The following is a 21,493-nucleotide window of genomic DNA, read 5'->3' on the forward strand; positions in this document are numbered from 1 at the left end:
AAGGCGTTTGATAAGGTTCCCCATGGTACGCTCATTCAGAAAGTAAGGAGGCATGGGATTCAGGGAAATTTGGCTGTCTGGATACAGAATTGGCTGGCCCATAGAAGACAGAGGGTGGTAGTAGATGGAAAGTAATGAGCCCGGAGCTCGGTGACCAGTGGTGTTCCGCAGGGATCTGTTCTGGGACCTCTGCTCTTTGTGATTTTTGTAAATGACTTGGATGAGGAAGTGCAAGGCTGGGTTAGCAAGTTTGCCGATGACACGAAGGTTGCTGGAGTTGTGGATAGTGTGGAAGGCTGTTGTAGGTTGCAACGGGACATTGACAGGATGCAGAGCTGGGCTGAGAAGTGGCAGATGGAGTTCAACCTGGAAAAGTGTGAAGTGATTCATTTTGGAAGGTCGAATTTGAATGCAGAATACAGGCTTAAAGACAGGATTCTTGGTAGTGTGGAGGAACAGAGGGATCTTGGGGTCCATGTCCATAGATCGCTCAAAGTTGCCACCCAAGTTGATAGGGTTGTTAAGAAGGCGTATGGTGTGTTGGCTTTCATTAACAGGGGGATTGAGTTTAAGAACCGCGAGGTTATGCTGCAGCTCTATAAAGCCCTGGTTAGATCACACTTGGAATATTGTGTTCAGTTCTGGTCGCCTCATTATTGGAAGGATGTGGAAACATTAGAGAGGGTGCAGAGGAGATTTACCAGGATGCTGCCTGGACTGGAGGGCATGTCTTATGAAGAAAGGTTGAGGGAGCTAGGGCTTCTATGTTCTATGTTCTATGTGGCACAGGGAGTAATCCTGAGATTACAACCCTTGAGGTCCTGCTTTTTAAGCTTCTGCCTCACTCCCTATATTCACTTTGCAGGGCCTCATCTCTCTTCCTGCCTATGTTGTTAGTACCAATATGAACCACGACCTCTGCTCCGAGACATCCTTGACCCTAGCACCAGCAAGGCAACGTACCATCCTGGAGTCTGATTTGCGGCCACATAAACAGCTATCTGCACGCCTTATGATAGAATCCCCTATCACTGTAGCTCTTCAACCCCTTTTCCTCCCCTGCTGTGGGAGAATCTCGAACTAAGGGTCACTGTTTAAAAATAAGGTGTCGCCCATTTAAGACAGAGATGAGGAGAAATTTTTTCTCTTAGAGGCTGGTGAGTCTTTGGAATTCTCTTGCTCAAAAGGAGGAAGCAGAGTCTTAAGACAGAGGTAGAAAGATTCTTGATAAGCAAGGGGGTGAAAAATTGTTGGGGGTAGGTAGAAATGTGGAATAATCAGTTCAGCCATGAATTGGATCAGGCTCGAGGGGCCGAGTGGCCTACTTCTGCTCCTAATTCGTATGCTCATATGTTGTACATCTACACTTTCTAATCTCTTACCATTTAACAAATACTCTGCACATCTATTTCCCCCTACCAAAGTGGATAACTTCATATTTTTCTACATTATATTCCATCTGCCACGTTCTTGCCCACTCACTAAGTCTGTCCAAATCCCCTTGAAGCCGCTTTGCATCTTCCTCACAAAACACGTTCCCACCTAGTTTTGTATCATCTGCGACCTTGGAAATATTACATTTGGTCCCCACATCCAAATCATTGATATATATTGTGAACAGCTGGGGCCCAAGGACTGATCCCTGCGGTACCCCACTAGTCACAGCCTGCCAATGCGAGAATGACCCCTTACTCCTACTTGCTGTTTTCTGCCAGTTAACCAATCCTTAATCCATGCCAGTATATTATCTCCTATCCCATGTGCTTTAATTTTGCGAACCAACCTCCTGTGGGGGACTTTAGCAAAAGCCTTCTGAAAATCCAAGTCATCCACGTCTACTGACTCCCCTTTATCAATTCTGTTAGTAACATCCTCAGAAAACTCCCAACAGGTTCGTCAAACCTGATTTCCCATTCATAAATCCACGTTGACTATGCCCAATCAGATCATTATTATCCAAGTGTCCATTTATCACATCCTTTAGAATAGATTGTAGCATTTTCCCAGCAACTGATGTAAGGCTAACAGGTCTATAATTCCCTGTTTTCTCTTTCCCTCCTTTCTTAAATAGTGGGGTGACATTTGCAACCTTCCAATCTGCAGGAAGTGCTCCAAATGGGAGTCTGTCTCTGGGTGAGTGTGTATTGGATGGGAGTCTCTCTCTGGGTGGGTGTGTATTGGATGGGAGTCTCTCCCTATGTGGGTGTGTATTGGATGGGAGTCTCTCTCTGGGTGGGTGTTTATTGAATGGGAGTCTCTCTCTGGGTGGGTGTGTATTGGATGGGAGTCTCTCTCTGGGTGGGTGTGTATTGGATGAGAGTCTGTCTCTGGGTGGGTGTGTATTGGATGGGAGTCTCTCTCTGGGTGGGTGTGTATTGGATGGGAGTCTCTCTCTGGGTGGGTGTGTATTGGATGGGTGTCTCTCTGGGTGGGTGTGTATTGGTTGGGAGTTTCTCTCTGGGTGGGTGTTTATTGAATGGGAGTTTCTGTCTGGGTGGGGGTAATTTGGATGGGAGTCTCTGGGTGGGTGTTTATTGCATGGGAGTCTCTCTCTGGTTGGGTGTTTATTGGATGGGAGTTTCTGTCTGGGTGGGGGTAATTTGGATGGGAGTCTCTGGGAGGGTGTTTATTGGATGGGAGTCTCTCTGGTTGGGTGTTTGTTGGATGGGAGTCTCTCTGGGCGGGTGTTTATTGGTTGGGAGTTTCTCTCTGGGTGGGTGTTTATTGGATGGGAGTCTCTCTCTGGGTGGGTGTTTATTGGATGGGCGTTTCTGTCTGGGTGGGGGTCTCTCGGTGGGTGTTTATTGGATGGGAGTCGCTGTCTGGGTGTGGTGTTTAGAACATAGAACAGTACAGCACAGTACTGCACGATGTTGTGCCGAACCTTTAACCTACTCTAGGATCAAACTACCTACATACCCTTCATACTACTATCATCCATGTACCCATCCAAGAGTTGCTTAAATGTCCCTAATGTATCTGCTTCTAGTACCACCGCTGGCAGTGCATTCCACGCACCCACCACTCTCTGTGTAAAGATCCTACCTCTGACATCTCCCCGAAACCTTCTTCCAATCACCTTAAAATTATGCCCCCTGGTGATAGCCCTTTCCACCCTGGGAAAAAGTCTCTGGCTATCCACTCTATCTATGCCTCTCATCATCTTGTACCCCTCTGTCAAGTCACCTCTCATCCTTCTTCGCTCCAATGAGAAAAGCCCTAGCTCCCTCAACCTTTCTTCGTAAGACATGCCGTCCAGTCCAGGCAGCATCCTGGTAAATCTCTTCTGCACCCTCGCTAAAGCTTCCACATCCTTCCTGTATTGAGGCGACCAGAACTGAACACAATATTCCAAGTGTGGTCTAACCAGGGCTTTATAGAGCTGCAGCATAACCTCGCGGCTCTTAAACTCAATCCCCCTGTTAATGAAAGCCAACACACCATGCGCCTTCTTAACAACCCTATCAACTTGGGTGGCAACTTTGAGCGATCTATGGACATGGACCCCAAGATCCCTCTGTTCCTCCACACTACCAAGAATTCTGTCTTTAAGCCTGTATTCTGCATTCAAATTCGACCTTCCGAAATGAATCACTTCACACTTTTCCAGGTTGAACTCCATCTGCCACTTCTCAGCCCAGCTCTGCATCCTGTCAATGTCCCGTTGCAACCTACAACAGCCTTCCACACTATCCACAACTCCAGCAACCTTCATGGCATCGGCAAACTTGCTAACCCAGCCTTCCACTTCCTCATCCAAGTCATTTATAAAAATCACAAAGAGCAGAGGTCCCAGAACAGATCCCTGCGGAACACCACTGGTCACTGAGCTCCAGGCTGAATACTTTCCATCTACTATCACCCTCTGTCTTCTATGGGCCAGCCAATTCTGTATCCAGACAGCCAAATTTCCCTGTATCCCATGCCTCCTTACTTTCTGAATGAGCGTACCATGGGGAACCTTATCAAACGCCTTGCTAAAATCCATATACACCACATCCACTGCTCTTCCTTCATCAATGTGTTTTGTCATATCTTCAAAGAATTCAATAAGGCTGGTGAGGCATGACCTGCCCCTCACAAAGCCATTCTGACTGTCTCTAATCAAACCATGCTTTTCCAAATAATCATAAATCCTGTCTCTCAGCATCCTCTCCAATAATTTGCCCACTACCGACGTAAGACTGACTGGTCTATAATTCCCAGGGTTATCCCTATTCCCTTTCTTGAACAAGGGAATAACATTTGCCACCCTCCAATCATCTGGTACTACTCCAGTGGACAGTGAGGACGCAAAGATCATCGCCAAAGGCGCGGCAAACTCTTCCCTCGCTTCCCGTAATATCCTTGGGCATATCCCGTCTGGCCCCGTGGACTTATCTGTCCTCATGTCTTTCAAAATTTCCAGCACATCCTCCCTCTTAACATCAACCTGTTTGAGCATATCAGCCTGTTTCACGCTGTCCTCACAAACGACAAGGTTCCTCTCACTAGCGAATACTGAAGCAAAGTATTCATTTAGGACCTCCCCTACCTCCTCCGACTCCAGGCACAAGTTCCCTCCACTATCCCTGATCGGCCCTACCCTCACTCTGGCCATCCTCTTGTTCCTCACATAAGTGTAGAACGCCTTGGGATTTTCCTTAATCCTACCCGCCAAGACTTTTTCATGTCCCCTTCTAGCTCTCCAAAGTCCATTCTTCAGTTCCTTCCTGGCTACCTTGTAACCCATTGGATGGGAGTCTTTCCCTGGGTGGGTGTGTATTGGATGGGAGTCTCTCTCTGGGTGGGTGTGTATTGGATGAGAGTCTCTCTCTCTGGGTGGGTGTGTACTGGATGGGAGTCTCTCTCTGGGTGGGTGTGTATTGGATGGGAGTCTCTCTCTGGGTGGTTGTGTATTGGATGGGAGTCTCTCTCTGGGTGGGTGTATATTGGATGAGAGTCTCTCTCTCTGGGTGGGTGTGTATTGGATGGGAGTCTCTCTCTGGGTGGGTGTGTATTGGATGGGAGTCTCTCTCTGGGTGGTTGTGTATTGGATGAGAATCTCTCTCTCTGGGTGGGTGTGTATTGGATGGGAGTCTCTCTCTGGGTGGGTGTGCATTTGATGGGAATGTGCTATCCTTTCTGTATCTTTTCAGTGTTTACCTGGCCAAAATTAATGTCTCATTACTGTCAGGTTAAAATGATAACTTTTGTCTTTAGACCCATCAAACCCACGGACATTCTGCCACCAGAGAGTGGCCTTGAGATCGCGAAGGAGCTGGGCATTCCTTACTATGAGACCAGTATTGTTGCACAGTTTGGGATCAAGGACGTCTTTGACAATTCAATCCGGGCGGCCCTCATTGCAAGACGCCATCTGCAGTTCTGGAAGTCGCATCTTAAGAAAGTACAAAGACCTCTGCTTCAGGCTCCCTTCCTCCCCCCAAAGCCCCCTCCAGTGGTAATAACTGTTCCAGACACCCCATTACTGGGTGGGGAAACACCAGCAACTCTCTTTTCGACCCCTCTTTGTCCTGATGTCATCTTTATTCTTCATGATGGACAGCGAATCTTTGCTCACAGGGTGTATCTCGCCACTTCCTCTTCGAAGTTCTACGACCTGTTCACAATAAATCTAATGCAAGAACCTTGGGCGAATGCAGAGAAAGAGGAAGATGGTGGAGGAGAAGGGACAGAGAGCCAAAAACATGGTAAAGGGCAGGCGGTGAGGACTAAAAGCCTCGACGTAGACCAGCTGCATGGAGAGAGTCTTGTCCAAAAGATTCCAGAGAATTTACTGAGAAGTTCAAAGAGCGATGACATGCTGGGACTGCGTGATCGGGATAGGGTAATGCAAGTTGCCTTAAAGCATGGTAAACTGCTCACCAAGTGGGGAAGAGGCTTTCTCACTATTCATTTGGACTATGTAGAGGATCCTGTGACTGGAAGGGATCGATATATGACTGTAGTTACTATGGATTGCCTGATTCAGATGGGGCCTTTCCAGACTGTGCTGGAGTACCTCTACACTGGCTGTTTGAATGAGGGTCAGGTGGATTTAATACAGGTTGCTGTCATCGCTGAGGCCCTTGAAGTATTTGACTTGAGGATGATGGTTGCAAATGTGCTGAATAAGGAGAGTTTTATGAACCAGGAGATCACTAAAGCCTTCCAAGTGCGACGTGCCAACAGGATCAAAGAGTTCCTCTTAAAGGGAACCTTTTCAGGTAATGGTAGAACCCGGTGAAGTATTTGTGATAGGTAAATGGGTAAACTGGACAAGTCTGAGGCCAGGGGTGAAAGTACAGGCAACTCAGGAGCTCAGGACAATGTGTGAGGCAGAGCACGTGAATAATCAGATACTTATGTGCAATATCCTTTCGGGAAGGAAATCTGCTGTCCTACCCTGGTCTGGCCTACATGTGACTCCAGACCCACAGTAATGTGGTTGACTCTGTAGTTAAATGCCCTCTGAAATGGCCTAGCAAGCCACTCATTTATATCTAACTGCTACGAAGTCAATAAAACAGAATGAAACCGGACGGACCACCCAGCATTGACCTAGGCACCGGAAACGACAACGGCAAACCCAGCCCTGTCGACCCTGCAAAGTGCTCGTTAGTAACATCTGGGGACTAGTGCCAAAGTTGGGAGAGCTGTCCCACAGACTAGTCAAGCAACAGCCTCACATAGTCATACTCACGGAATCATATCTTACAGATAATATCCCAGACAGTGGAACACCATCCGCGGGTATATCCTGTCCCACTGGCAGGACAGACCCGGCATAGTGGTATACAGTCAGGAGAGAGTTGCCCTGGGAGTCCTCAACATTGGCTCCAGACCCTATGAAATCTCATGGCATCAGGTCAAACATGGGCAAGGAAACCTCCTGCTGATTACCACCTACTGCCCTCCCTCAGCTGATGAATCAGGAGGAACACTGAGGGTGGCAAAGGCACAGAATGCACTCTGGGTGGGAACTTCAATGTCCATCACCAAGAGCGGCTCGGTAGCACCACTGCTGGCCAAGTCCTAAAGGACAGAGCTGCTAGACTGGGTTAGCGGCAGGTGGTGAGGGAAACAACAAGAGGGAAAACATACTTGACCTCGTCCTCACCAATCTGCCTGCCGCAGATTCATCTGTCCATGACTGTATTGGTAGGAGTGACCACCGCACAGTCCTTGTGGAGACGAAGTCCCGCCTTCACATTGAGGATACCCTCCATTGTGTTGTGTGGCACTATCACCGTGCTAAATGGGATAGATTTCGAACAGATCCAGCAATGCAAAACTGGGCATCCATGAGGCGCTGTGGGCCACCAGCAACAGCAGAATTGTACTCTACCACAATCTGTAACCTCATGGCCCGGCATATCCCCCACTGTACCATTACCATCAATCCAGGAGACCAACCCTGGTTCAATGAAGAGTGCAGGAGGGCATGCTCTAGTTTTTAGACTCTGCCCCCTAGTCCTAGGCTCCCCAACCAGTGGAAATAGTTTCTCTCTGCCTATCTTGTGTGCCACCTTAAAATCTTGAAAACTTGATCAGATTACCCTTTAATGTTCTAAATTCCAGGGAATATAACCCTGGTTTGTATAGTAAAAACAGAAAATGTTAGAAAAATTCAGCAGGTAAGGCAGCATCAGTGGGAGAGAAGCAGAGTTAACATTTCAGGACGATGACCTTTCATCGGAAGTGGGAAAAGTTAGAAATTTCACAGAATTGCTACAACGCAGGAGGCCATTCAGCCCTTCGTGTCTGCCCTGGCTCTCTGAAAGAGCAGTCTGTTAGTTCCATTCCCCCGCCTTCTCCCCATAACCCTGCACATTCTTCCTTTTCATATAACTCTCTAATTCCCTTTTGAATGCTTCAGTTGAATCTGCCTCCACCACATTCTCAGGTAGTACATTCCAGATCCTAACCATTCGCTGCATGAAAAGGTTTTTCCTCATGTCGCCATTGCTTCTTTTGCCAATTACCTTAAATCTGTTCCCTCTTGTTCTTGATCCTTCCACCAATGGGAACAATTTCTCTAATTCTTCTCTGTCCAGACCATTCATGATTTTGGATCCCTCTATCAAATCACCTCTCAGCCTTCTCTTCTGCAAAGAAAACAGTCCTAACTTCTCCAATCTATCCACATAACTTCTCCAATCTATCCATCTAACTGATGTTCCTCATCACTGTAATCATACTGGTGAATCTTTTCTGCACTCTCTCCAATACCTAAAGTGCGGTGCCCAGAACTGGATGTAATACTCCAGCTGAGGCTGAAACAGTGTTCTATACAAGTTCAATGTAACTTCCTCGCTTTTGTACTCTATGCCCCTATTAATGAAGTCTAGGATACTGAATTGCTCTCTCAACCTGTCCTGCCGCCCTCAAAGATTTAGGCACATATACATCCAGGTCACTCTGCTCCTGCACCCATTTTTGAATTGTACCCTTTATTTTATGTTGTTTCTCCACTTTCTCACTACCAAAACAAATCACATCACATTCCTCTGCATTAAATTTCATATGAACATTGAATGGTGCTGAACAATGTACAATCGCCAGTGAGCATTGCCACTACTGACCTTATGATTGAAGGAAGGTCATTGATGAAGCAGCTGAAGATGGTTGGGCCTAGGACACTACCCTGAGGAACTCCTACAGTGATGTCCTGGAGCTCAGATGATTGTCCAACCATCTTCCTTTGCGCTAGGCATGACTCCAACCAGTGGAGGGTTTTCCCCCTGATTCCCATTGACCTCAGTTTTGCTTGGGCTTCTTGATGCCACACTCGGTCAAATGCTGCCTGTCAAGGGCAGTCACTCTCACCTCACCTCTGGAGTCCAGCTCTTTTGTCCATGTTTGAACCAAGGCTGTAATGAGGTCAGGAGCTGAGTGGTCCTGGCGAAACCCAAACTGAGCCTCACTGAGCAGGTTATTGCTAAGCAAGTGCCGCTTGATGGCACTGTTGATGACACCTTCCATCACTTTAGTGAAGGGGACTGTCAGAGAATACAGCAGAATATAGATAGACTGGAGAGTTGGGCAGAGAAATGGCAGATGGAGTTCAATCAGGGCAAATGCGAGGTGATGCATTTTGGAAGATCCAATTCAAGAGTGAACTATACAGTAAATGGAAAAGTCCTGGGGAAAATTGATGGACAGAGAGATTTGTGTGTTCAGGTCCATTGTTCCCTGAAGGTGGCAACGCAGGTCAATAGAGTGGTCAAGAAGGCATACGGCATGCTTTCCTTCATCGGACGGGGTATTGAGTACAAGAGTTGGCAGGTCATGTTACAGTTGTATAAGACTTTGGTTCGGCCACATTTGGAATACTGCGTGCAGTTCTGGTCGCCACATTACCAAAACGATGTGGATGCTTTGGAGAGAGTGCAGAGGAGGTTCACCAGGATGTTGCCTGGTATGGAGGGCGCTAGCTATGAAGAGAGGTTGAGTAGATTAGGATTATTTTCATTAGAAAGACGGAGGTTGAGGGGGGGACCTGATTGAGGTGTACAAAATCATGAGAGGTATAGACAGGGTGGATAGCAAGAAGCTTTTTCCCCAGAGTGGGGGATTCAAATACTAGGGGTCACGAGTTCAAAGTGAAAGGGGAAAAGTTTAAGGGGGATATGCGTGGAAAGTTCTTTACGCAGAGGGTGGTGGGTGCCTGGAACGCGTTGCCAGCGGAGGTGGTAGACGCGGGCACGATAGCGTCTTTTAAGATGTATCTAGACAGATACATGAATGGGCAGGAAGCAAAGAGATACAGACCCTTAGAAAATAGGCGACATGTTTAGATAGAGGATCTGGATCGGCGCAGGCATGGAGGGCCGAAGGGCCTGCTCCTGTGCTGTAATTTTCTTTGTTCTTTGTTTTACAGATGATTGAGAGTAGGCTGATGGGGCGGTAATTGGCCGGGTTGGACTTAGAGTCGTACAGCATAGAAACAGGCCCTTCGGCCCACCGCGTCCATGCTGACCATAATGCCTATCTAAACTAATCCCACCTGCCTGCATTAATTCCATATCCTCTATGCCTTGCTCATTCAAGTACCTGTCCAGATGCCTCTTAAATGTTGCTACTGTTCCTGCCTCCACCACCTCCTCAGGCAGCTCATTCCAGATACCCACTATTCTTTGTGTGAAAAATTTACCCCTTTGATCCCCTTTAAACCTCCTCCCTCTCACCTTAAATCTATGCCCTCTAGTTTTTATCACCCCGACCATGGGAAACAGACTCTGGCTATCTACCCTATCTATGCCTCTCATAATTTTATATACCTCTATCATGTCCCCTCTCAGCCTCCTTTGCTCCAGGGAAAACAGACCCAGCCGATCCAATCTCTCTTTATAACTCAAGCCCTCCAAACCAGGCAAGATCTTTTCTGCACCCTCTCTAGCTTAATCACATCTTTCCTGCAGTGCGGCGACCAGAACTGCACACAGTACTCCAAATGCGGCCTAACCAACGTCATGTACAACTGTAACATGACGTCCCAACTCTTGTACTCAATGCCTCGGCCAATGAAGGCAAGCATGCCATACGCCTTCTTCATCACCCTGTCTACCTGTGTTGCCACTTTCAGGGAACTATGTACTTGCACCCCAAGATCTCTCTGCTCAAGAACACTCCCCAGGGCCCTGCCATTCACTGTTTTTGTCCTGCCCTGGTTTAACTTCCCAAAATGCATCACTTCACACTTGTCTGTGTTAAATTCCATTTGCCAATCCCTTGCCCACTTTCCCAGTTGATCTATATCCTGTTGTAACCTTAGACAACCTTCTTCACTGTCCACTATACCACCAATTTTGGTGTCATCTGCAAACTTACTAATCATGCCCCTTACATTCAGATCCAAGTCATTAATATATATGACAAACAACAGAGGGCCCAGCACCGATCCCTGCGGCACACCACTGGTCACCGGCCTCCAATCTGAAAAGCAACCCTCCACAACCACCCTCTGCCTCCTATCACCAAGCCAATTTTGTATCCAATTGGCTAGCTCACCCTGGATCCCATGTGTTTGAACCTTCTGGACCAGTCTACTATGCGGGACCTTGTCAAAGGCCTTGCTAAAGTCCATGTGGACAACGTCCATCACCCTGCCCTCGTCAATCCTCTTGGTCACCTCCTCGAAAAACTCAATCAAATTCGTGAGACATGATTTCCCACGCACAAAGCCGTGCTGACTATCCCTAATCAGACCTTGCCTTTCCAAATGCATATAAATCCTGTCACTCAGAATCCCTTCCAATAACTTTCCCACCACTGATGTAAGGCTCACTGGCCTGTAGTTCCCTGGCTTATCCCTGCTACCCTTCTTAAATAAAGGCACAACATGAGCTGTCCTCCAGTCTTCCGGCATCTCACCCATGGCTAACGATGATACAAAAATCTCTGCCAGGGCCCCAGCAATCTCCTCCCTTGCTTCCCATAGCATCCGAGGATACACCTGGTCAGGCCCTGGGGATTTATCCACCTTAATGCGCTTCAAGACCTCCAACACCTCCTCCTTTGGAATGTTGATATGCTCCAGGATATCAGTGTTCCCTCCCGAGAAGGGGCAGGCAGTCAGTGCAGGAATCCCCTGTGGCCATCCCCCTCTCTAACAAGTGGAAAGGGTGCAGAGGAGATTTACTAGGATGTTGCCTGGTATGGAAGGAAGGTCTTACGAGGAAAGGCTGAGGGACTTGGGGTTGTTTTCGTTAGAGAGAAGGAGGAGGAGAGGTGACTTAATAGAGACATACAAGATAATCAGAGGGTTAGATAGGGTGGATAGTGAGAGTCTTTTTCCTCGGATGATGATGGCAAACACGAGGGGACATAGCTTTAAGTTGAGGGGTGAAAGATATAGGACAGATGTCAGAGGTAGTTTCTTTACGCAGAGAGTAGTAGGGGTGTGGAACGCCCTGCCTGCAACAGTAGTAGACTCGCCAACTTTAAGGGCATTTAAGTGGTCATTGGATAGACATATGGATGAAAATGGAATAGTGTAGGTCAGATGGTCGGCGCAACATCGAGGGCCGAAGGGCCTGTACTGCGCTGTAATGTTCTAAAAGTATACCGTTTTGGATACTGTTGGGGGGGATGGCCGATCAGGGGAAAACAACAGCAGCAGCCAGAGCAGTGGCACCACGGCTGGCACTGTTGATCAGCAGGGAGGGACAAAGCGCAGAAGAGCAATAGTTATAGGGGACTCTATAGTCAGGGGCACAGATAGGCACTTCTGTGGACATGAAAGAGACTCCAGGATGGTATGTTGCCTCCCTGGTGCCAGGGTCAAGGATGTCTGTGAACGGACAGGTGGCATTCTGAAGGGGGAGGGTGAACAGCCAGAGGTTGTTGTACACATCGGTACCAACGACATAGGCAGGAAGAGTGACGAGGTCCTGCAGGGGGAGTTTAGGGAGTTAGGTAGAAAGTTAAAAGACAGGACCTCGAGGGTTGTAATTTCGGGATTACGCCCTGTGCCACGTGCCAGTGAGGCTAGAAATAGGAAGATAGTGAAGCTAAACACGTGGGAGGGTTTCAGATATCTGGATCATTGGGATCTCTTCAGAAACAGATGGGACCTGTACAAGAAGGACGGGTTGCACCTAAACTGGAGGGGCACAAATATCCTGGCTGCGAGGTTTGCTAGCGTCACTCTGGGAGGGTTTAAACTCGTGTGGCAGGGGGGTGGGAACCAGAGCAGTAGGACAGCAGGTGAAATAAATGAGGAGGAACTAGTAAATAAGGCCAGTAAGACTAAGAGGAAGAGCAGGCAGGGAGATGTTGCTGAGCAAAGCGGGACTGGTGGTCTGAAGTGCATTTGTTTCAATGCGAGAAGTATAACAGGTAAGGCAGATGAACTTAGAGCTTGGATTAGTACTTGGAACTATGATGTTGTTGCTATTACAGAGACTTGGTTGATGGAAGGGCAGGATTGGCAGCTAAATATGAAGGGTGCAGTCACGTTGTTGGGGGTTTACTACAGGCCTCCCAACAGCCAGCGGGAGGTAGAGGAGCAGATATGTAGACAGATTTTGGAAAGATGTCAAGGTAACAGGGTTGTAGTGGTGGGTGATTTTAACTTCCCCAATATTGACTGGGACTCACTTAGTGCTAAAGGCTTGGGTGGGGCAGAATTTGTAAGGAGCATCCAGGAGGGCTTCTTGAAACAATATGTAGATAGTCCAACTTGGGATGGGGCCGTACTGGACCTGGTATTGGGGAATGAGCCCGGCCAGGTGGTCGAAGTTTCAGTAGGGGAGCATTTCGGGAACAGTGACCATAATTCTATAAGTTTTAAGGTATTTGTGGATAAGGATAAGAATAGTCCTCGGGTGAAGGTGCTAAATTGGGGGAAGGCTAATTATAACAATATTTGGCAGGAACTGAAGAATTTAGATTGGGGGCGGCTGTTTGAGGGTAAATCAACATCTGACATGTGGGAGTCTTTCAAATGTCAGTTGATTAGAATCCAGGACCGGCATGTTCCTGTGAGGAAGAAGGATATTTTTGGCAAGTTTCGGGAACCTTGGATAACGGGGGATATTGTGAGCCTAATCAAAAGGAAAAAGGAAGCATTCGTAAGGGCTGGAAGGCTAGGAACAGACAAATCCCTTGAGGAATATAAAGACAGTAGGAAGGAACTTAAGCAAGGAGTCAGGAGGGTTAAAAGGAGGATCTACCCCAGAATACTGAGGGTGGTAAGGGAAGAAATAGCTGGGGACTTGACAGAAATCTTTGCGTCCTCATTGGCTACAGGTGAGGTCCCAGAGGATTGGAGAATAGCCAATGTTGTTCCTTTGTTTAAGAAGGGTAGCAAGGATAATGCAGGAAATTATAGGCCGGTGAGCCTTACGTCAGTGGCAGGGAAATTATTAGAGAGGATTCTTCGGGACAGGATTTACTCCCATTTGGAAACAAACAAACTTAATAGCGAGAGGCAGCATGGTTATGTGTAGGGGAGGTCGTGTCTCACTAACTTAATTGAGTTTTTTGAGGAAGTGACGAAGATGATTGATGAAGGAAGGGCAGTGGATGTTATCTATATGGACTTCAGTAAAGCCTTTGACAAGGTCCCTCATGGCAGACTGGTACAAAAGGTGAAGTCACACGGGATCAGAGGTGAGCTGGCAAGATGGATACAGAACTGGCTCGGTCAATGAAGACAGAGGGTAGCAGTGGAAGGGTGCTTTTCTGAATGGAGGGATGTGACTCGTGGTGTTCTGCAAGGATCAGTGCTGGGACCTTTGCTCTTTGTAGTATATATAAATGATTTGGAGGAAACTGTAGCTGGTCTGATTAGTAAGTTTGCGGACAACACAAAGGTTGGTGGAGTTGCGGATAGTGATGAGGATTGTCAGAGGATACAGCAAGATATAGATCGGTTGGAGACTTGGGCGGAGAAATGGCAGATGGAGTTTAATCCGGACAAATGTGAGGTAATGCATTTTGGAAGGTCTAATGCAGGTGGGAAGTATACAGTAAATGGCAGAACCCTTAGGAGTATTGACAGGGAGAGAGATCTGGGCGTACAGGTCCACAGGTCACTGAAAGTGGCAACGCAGGTGGATAAGGTAGTCAAGAAGGCATACGGCATGCTTGCCTTCATCGGTCGGGGCATAGAGTATAAAAATTGGCAAGTCATGCTGCAGCTGTACAGAACTTTAGTTCGGCCACGCTTAGAATATTGCGTGCAATTCTGGTCGCCACACTACCAGAAGGATGTGGAGGCTTTGGAGAGGGTACAGAGGAGGTTTACCAGGATGTTGCCTTGTCTGGAGGGCATTAGCTATGAGGAGAGGTTGGAAAAACACGGATTGTTTTCACTGGAACGACGGAGGTGGAGGGGCAACATGATAGAGATTTACAAAGTTATGAGCGGCATGGACAGAGTGGATAGTCAGAAGCTTTTTCCCAGGGTGGAAGAGTCAGTTACGAGGGGACATAGGTTTAAGGTGAGAGGGGCAAAGTTTAGAGGCGATGTGCAAGGCAAGTGCTTTACACAGAGGGTGGTGAGTGCCTGGAACTTGCTGCCGGGGGAGGTGGTGGAAGCAGGTACGATAGCGACGTTTCAGAGGCATCTTGACAAATACATAAATAGGATGGGAATAGAGGGATACCGTCCCCGGAAGTGCAGAAGGTTTTAGTTTGGGCAGGCATCAAGATCGGCGCCGGTTTGGAGGGCCGAATCGCCTGTCCCTGTGCTGAACTGTTCTTTGTCCCACCCCACTGCAAGACGAGTTTAAACCCTCCCGACTGGTACCAGCAAACCTCCCCGCAAGGATGTTGGTCCCCTTCCAGTTCAGATACAACCCGTCCTTCTTGTACAGGTCACTTCTGCACCAGAAGAGATCCCAATGATCCAAGTAGCTGAAGCCCTCCTGCCTACACCAGCTCTTCAGCCACGCATTCATTTGCCTTATCCTCCTATTCCTACCCTCACTAGCACATGGCACAGGAAGTAATCCTGAGATTACAACCCTAGAGGTCCTGCTTTTTAACCTTCTGCCTAACTCCCTATATTCACTTTGCAGGACCTCATCTCTCTTCCTGCCTTTGTCGTTCGTACCAATATGGACCACGACCTCTGGCTGCTCACCCTCCCCTTTCAGAGTGTCCTGCAGTCGCTCCGAGACATCCTTGACCCGAGCACCAGGGAGGCAACATACCATCCTGGAGTCTCGTTTGTGGCCACAGAAACGCCTATCTGCACCCCTTACGATAGAATCCCCTATCACTATAGCTCTTCCAACCCTTTTCCTCCCCTGTTGTCCTGCTTTTTGTGCACAGGAGATTCCTGGGCAATTTTTCACGTTGCCGGGTAGATGCCAATGTTGTAGCTGTCCTGGAACAGCTTGGCTCGGGGCGCGGAAAGTTCTGGAGCACAGGTCTTCAGTTTTATTGTGGAACATTGTCAGGGCCCATAGCCTTTGCAGTATCCTGTGCCTTCAGTCGTTTCTTGATATCACGCGGAGTGAATCAAATTGGCTGAAGTCTGGCATCTGTGATGCTGGGGACTTCAGGAGGAGGCCGAGAGGGATCATCAACTCGACACTTCTGGCTGATGATTGTTGCAAATGCTTCAGCCTTATCTTTCGCACTGATGTGCTGGGCTCCCCCATCATTGAGGATGGGGATATTTGTGGAGCCACCTCCTCCAGTTAGTTGTTTAATTGTCCACCACCATTCGCGGCTGGATGTGGCAGGACTGCAGTGCTTAGATCTGATCCATTGGTTATGGGATCGCTTAGCTCTGTCTGTCGCATGCTGCTTACGCAGTTTGGCACGCGGATAGTTCTGTGTTGTAGCTTCACCAGGTTGACACCTCATTTTGAGGTATGCCTGGTGCTGCTCCTGACATGCCCTCCTGCACTCTTCATTGAACCAGGGTTGGTCTCCTGGCTTGATGGTACTGGTAGAGTGGGGGATATGCCTGGCCATGAGGTTAGAGATTGTGGTTGAGTACAATTCTGCTGCTGCTGATGGCCCACAGCGCCTCATGGATGCCCAGTTTTGCATTGTTAGATCTGTTCTGAATCTCTCCATTTAGCACGGTGATAGTGCCACACAACACAATGGAGGGTATCCTCATGTGAAGGCAGGATTTTGTCTCCACAACCACTGTGCGGTGGTCACTCCTACCAATACAGTCATGGACAGATGAATCTGCGGCAGGAAGATTGGTGAGGACGAGGTCAAGTATGTTTTTCTCCTCTTATTGGTTCCCTCACCACCTGCTGCATACCCAGTCTGGCAGATATGTTCTTTAGGGCTCGGTCAGTAATGGTGCTACCGAGCCATTCTTGGTGATGAATATTGAAGTCCCCCACCCAGAGTACATTCTGTACCCTTGTCACCCTCAGTGCTTCCTCCAAGTGGTGTTCAACATGGAGGAGTACTGAGTCATCAGCTGAGGGAGGGCAGTAGGTGGTAATCAGTAGGAGGTTTCCTTGTCCATGTTTGACCTGATGCCATGAGACTTCATGGGGTCCAGAGTCGATGTTAAGGACTCCCAGGGAAACTCCCTCCCTACTGTATACCACTGTGCCACCACCTCTGGTGGGTCTGTCCTGCCGGTGGGACAGGACATACCCGGGGATGGTGATGGCAGTGTCTGGGACATTGTCTGTAAGTTATGATTCTGTGAGAATGACTATGTCAGGCTGTTACTTGGCTAGTCTGTGGGACAGCTCTCCCAACTTTGGCACAAACTGCCAGATGTTAGTAAGGAGGACTTTGCAGGGTCGACAGGGCTGGGTTTGTCGTTTGCGGTGCCTTGGTTGATGCCAGGTGGTCCGTCCGGTTTCAAAGAGATACAGACCCTTAGAAAATAGGCGACAGGTTTAGATAGAGGATCTGGATCGGCGGAGGCTTGGAGGGCCGAAGGGCCTGTTCCTGTGCTGTAATTTTCTTTGTTCTTTGTTCTTTTGTTCATTCCTTTTTATTGACTTTGTAGTGGTTAGATACAACTGAGTGGCTTGCTAGGCCTTTTAAGAGTCAACCACATTGCTGTGGGTCTGGAGTCACATGTAGGTCAGACCAGGTAAGGACAGCAGATTTCCTTCCCTGAAGGACATTAGAGAACCAGATGGGGTTTTTTTTGCAACAATCGACAATGGTTTCATGGCCATCATTAGATTAGTTTTTTAATTCCAGATTTATTAATTGAATTCAAATTCCACATTCTGCTTTGGTGGGATTTGAACCCATGTCCCCAGAGCAATACCTGGGTCTCTGGGTTACTAGTCCAGTGACAATACCACTACGCCATCGCCTCCCCTCCCAGGGGAAAGCAGCAACAGTCAGATCCGTGGCACGAAGTTGGCTCTGCTGCACAGCAGCGGATAAAAAGGAGTGGAAGAGCTAGAGTGATAAGGGATTCTATCGTACGGGGTACAGATAGGCGTTTCTGTGGCCGCAAACATGACTCCAGGATGGTATGTTGCCTCCCTGGTGCTAGGGTCAATGATCTCACAGAGCGGCTGCAGGACATTCTGAAGGGGGAGGGTGAGCACCCAGAAGTCGTGGTACACATTGGTACCAACGACATAGGTAGAAAAAGGGATGATGTCCTGCAACAACAATTTAGGGAGCTAGGTAGCAGATTAAAAAGCAGGACCTCTAAGGATGTAATGTCTGGATTACTCCTGGTGCCACAAACAACAAAGAACAGTACAGCACAGGAACAGGCCATTCGGCCCTCCAAGCCTGCGCCGATCTTGACGCCTGCCTAAACTAAAACCTTCTGCACTTCTGGGGCTCATATCCCTCTATTCCATTCCTATTCATATATTTGTCAAGATGTCTCATAAACGTCGCTATCGTATCTGCTTCCACCACCTCCCCTGGCAGAAAGTTCCAGGCACTCACCACCCTCTGTGTAAAAAATGTACCTCGCAAATCCCCTCTAAACTTTGCCCCTCGCACCTTAAACCTATGTCCCCTAGTAACTGACTCTTCCACCCTGGGAAAAAGCTTCTGACTATCCACTCTGTCCATGCCGCTCATAACTCTATAAACCTCTATCATGTCGCCCCTCCACCTCCGTTGTTCCAGTGAAAACAATCCGGGTTTTTCCAACCTCTCCTCATAGCTAATGCCCTCCAGACCAGGCAACATCCTGGTAAACGTCTTCTGTACCCTATCTAAAGCCTCCACATCCTTACTCATAGTGTGGCGACCAGAATTGCACGCAATATTCTAAGTGTGGCCTAACTAAGGTTCTGTATAGGTGCAACATGACTCACCAATTTTTATACTCTATGCCCCGACCGATGAAGGCAAGCACGCCGAATGCCTTCTTGACTACCTTATCCACCTGCGTTGCCACTTTCAGTGACCTGTGGACCTGTACGCCCAGATCTCTCTCCCTGTCAATACTCCTAAGGGTTCTGCCATTTACTGTAAAGTACCCCCTGCATTAGACCTTCCGAAATGTATTACCTCACATTTGTCCGGATTAAACTCCATCTGCCATTTCTCCGCCCAAGTCTCCAACCGATTTATAGCGTGCTGTATCCTCTGACAATCCTCATCATTATCCGCAACTCCACGTGCTATTGAGTTTAGAAATAGGAGGATAGAGCAGATGAATGTGTGGCTGAGGAGGTGGTGCAGGAGGGAGGGCTTTAGTTTCCTGGATCACTGGGTCTGTTTCTGGCAAAGGTGGGACCTGTACAAGTTGGACGGGTTGCACCTGAACCGGAACGGGACCAGCATCCTTGCTGGGAGGTTTGTGAGTTCTGTTGTCGGGGATTTAAACTAATTTGGCAGGAGGATGGGATACAGAGCGGAGTTACAGTAGGGGGTGATGCACAGTCAAATATAGAAGAGAAACTGTGTCAGTCTGGAGGGCAGAGCAAATATAGACTTGTTAAGGCACAAGTGAAAAATGCAATGCAGGATTGCATCTATTTTAATGCAAGGAGTCTTACTAGTAAGGCAGATGAATTGAGGGCATTGATTAGCACATGGGATTATGAATTAATTGCTATTACATAGACATGGTTGAAGGAGGGGCAGGACTGGCAGCTCAATAGCTCAATATTCCAGGGTATAAAATCTTCAGGCATGACAGGGGAGGGGGTAAAAGAGGAGGTGGCATTGCACTGTTGATCAAAGAGTCAATTACTGCAGTAAGGAGGGATGATATCTTAGAAGGTTCCTCAAATGAGGCCATATGGGTAGAACTTAAAAACAAAAAGGGGGCAATCACTTGGCTGGGAGTGTACTACAGGACTCCAAATCGTCAGGGAGAGATAGAGGAGCAGATATGTAGGCAAATCTCAGAGAGGTGTAAAAATAATAGGGTAATAACAGGAGGGGATTTCAACTTCCTCAATATCAACTGGGATAATCTTAGTGCAAAAGGCTTAAAGGGGACAGAATTCTTAAAATGCATACAGGAGAGCTTTTTGAGCCAGTACTTAGAAAGTCCTACAAGAGAAGGGGCAGTACTGGACTTAATCCTAGGGAATGAAGCCAGACAAGTGGTAGAAGTGTCAGTGGGGGAGCATTTCGAGGATCGTGACCGTAACTCTGTACGATTTAAGGTTGTTATGGAAACGGACAAAGATGGACCAGAAATAAAGCTACTGAATTGGGGGAAAGCCAATTTTAAGATGATAAAACAGGATCTGGCCAAAGTGGACTGGGAGCAGCTACTTGTAGGAAAGTCTACATCAGATCAGTGGGAGTCATTCAAAGAGGAAACAGTGAGAGTTCAGAGCTAACATGTACCAATTAAGGTGAAGGGTAGGTCCAACAAGTCCAGGGAACCCTGGATGTCAAGGGATATAGAGGATTAGATCAGGAAAAAAAAGGAGGCTTATGGCAGATTCAGAGTGCTGAAAACAGTGGAGGCAATAGAGGAGTTTAGAAAGTGGAGGGGGGGGTACTTAAAAAAGTAATTGGGAGAGCGAAGAGGGGACATGAAAAAACACTAGCGGGCAAGATAAAGGAAAATCCAAAGGCGTTTTATAAGTATATTAAGGGCAAGAGGATAACCAGGGAAAGAGTAGGGCCCATTAGGGACCAAAGTGGCAATCTGTGTGTGGAGCTGGAGGACATAGGTGAGGTTTTAAATGATTACTTTTCATCTGTGTTCATGATGGAGAAGGACAATGTAGGGGTAGAGATCAGGGAGGGGTATTGTGATATACTTGAACATATTAACATTGAAAGGGAGGAAATATTAGCGGTTTTAGCGGGCTTAAAAGTGAACAAGTCCCCAGGCCCAGATGAGATGTTTCCCAGGCTGTTACGTGAGGCAAGGGAGGAGATAGCAGGGGCTCTGACACAAATTTTCAAATCCTCTCTGGCCACGGGAGAGGTACCAGAGGATTGGAGGACAGCGAATGTGGTACCATTATTTAAGAAGGGTAGCAGGGATAAACCAGGTAATTACAGGCTGGTGAGTCTAACATCAGTGGTTGGGAAACTATTGGAAAAGATTCGGAGGGACAGGATTAATCTCCACTTGGAGAGGCAGGGATTAATCAGGGATAGTCAGCGTGGCTTTGTCAGGGGAGATCGTGTCTAACTTGATTGAAGTTTTTGAGGCAGTGCCGACATGTGTAGATGAGGGTAAAGCAGTTGATGTAGTCTACATGGACTTCAGTAAGGCTTTTGATACGGTCCCACGTGGGAGATTGGTTCAGAAGGTAAGAGCCTATGGGATCCAGGGCAATTTGGCAAGTTGGATCCAAAATTGGCTTAGTGGCAGGAGGCAGAGGGTGATGGTCGAGGGCTGTTTTTACGAGTGGAAGCCTGTGACCAGTGGTGTACCACAGGGATCGGTGCTGGGACCCTTGCTGTTTGTAGTATACATTAATGATTTAGACATGAATATAGGAGGTACGATCAGTTAGTTCACAGATGACACGAAAATTGGTGGTGTTGTAAGTAATAAGGAGGAAAGCCTTCGATTATGGAACGATATAGATGGGCTGGTAAGATGGGTGGAGCAGTGGCAAATGGAATTTAATCCTGAGAAGTGTGAGGTGATGCATTTTGG

At 47.7% G+C, this 21,493-nt stretch overlaps 1 protein-coding gene across 18 annotated transcripts in view; it reads left to right on the forward strand.

Moving 5' to 3' along the window:
* LOC137363866 (rho-related BTB domain-containing protein 2-like) overlaps positions 1-21,493 on the forward strand; it is a 414,041-nt gene that overhangs the window by 310,345 nt on the left and 82,203 nt on the right. For all 18 annotated transcript variants that reach the window (XM_068027413.1, XM_068027570.1, XM_068027536.1 and 15 more), the window contains one exon: positions 5,203-6,209. In XM_068027413.1, coding sequence (XP_067883514.1) covers positions 5,203-6,209 — 1,007 coding nt within the window. The remainder of the gene's footprint in view (positions 1-5,202; positions 6,210-21,493) is intronic.

The sequence above is a fragment of the Heterodontus francisci genome, chromosome 1 (assembly GCF_036365525.1).
Source record: "Heterodontus francisci isolate sHetFra1 chromosome 1, sHetFra1.hap1, whole genome shotgun sequence".
Classification (NCBI taxonomy): Eukaryota; Metazoa; Chordata; class Chondrichthyes; order Heterodontiformes; family Heterodontidae; genus Heterodontus; species Heterodontus francisci.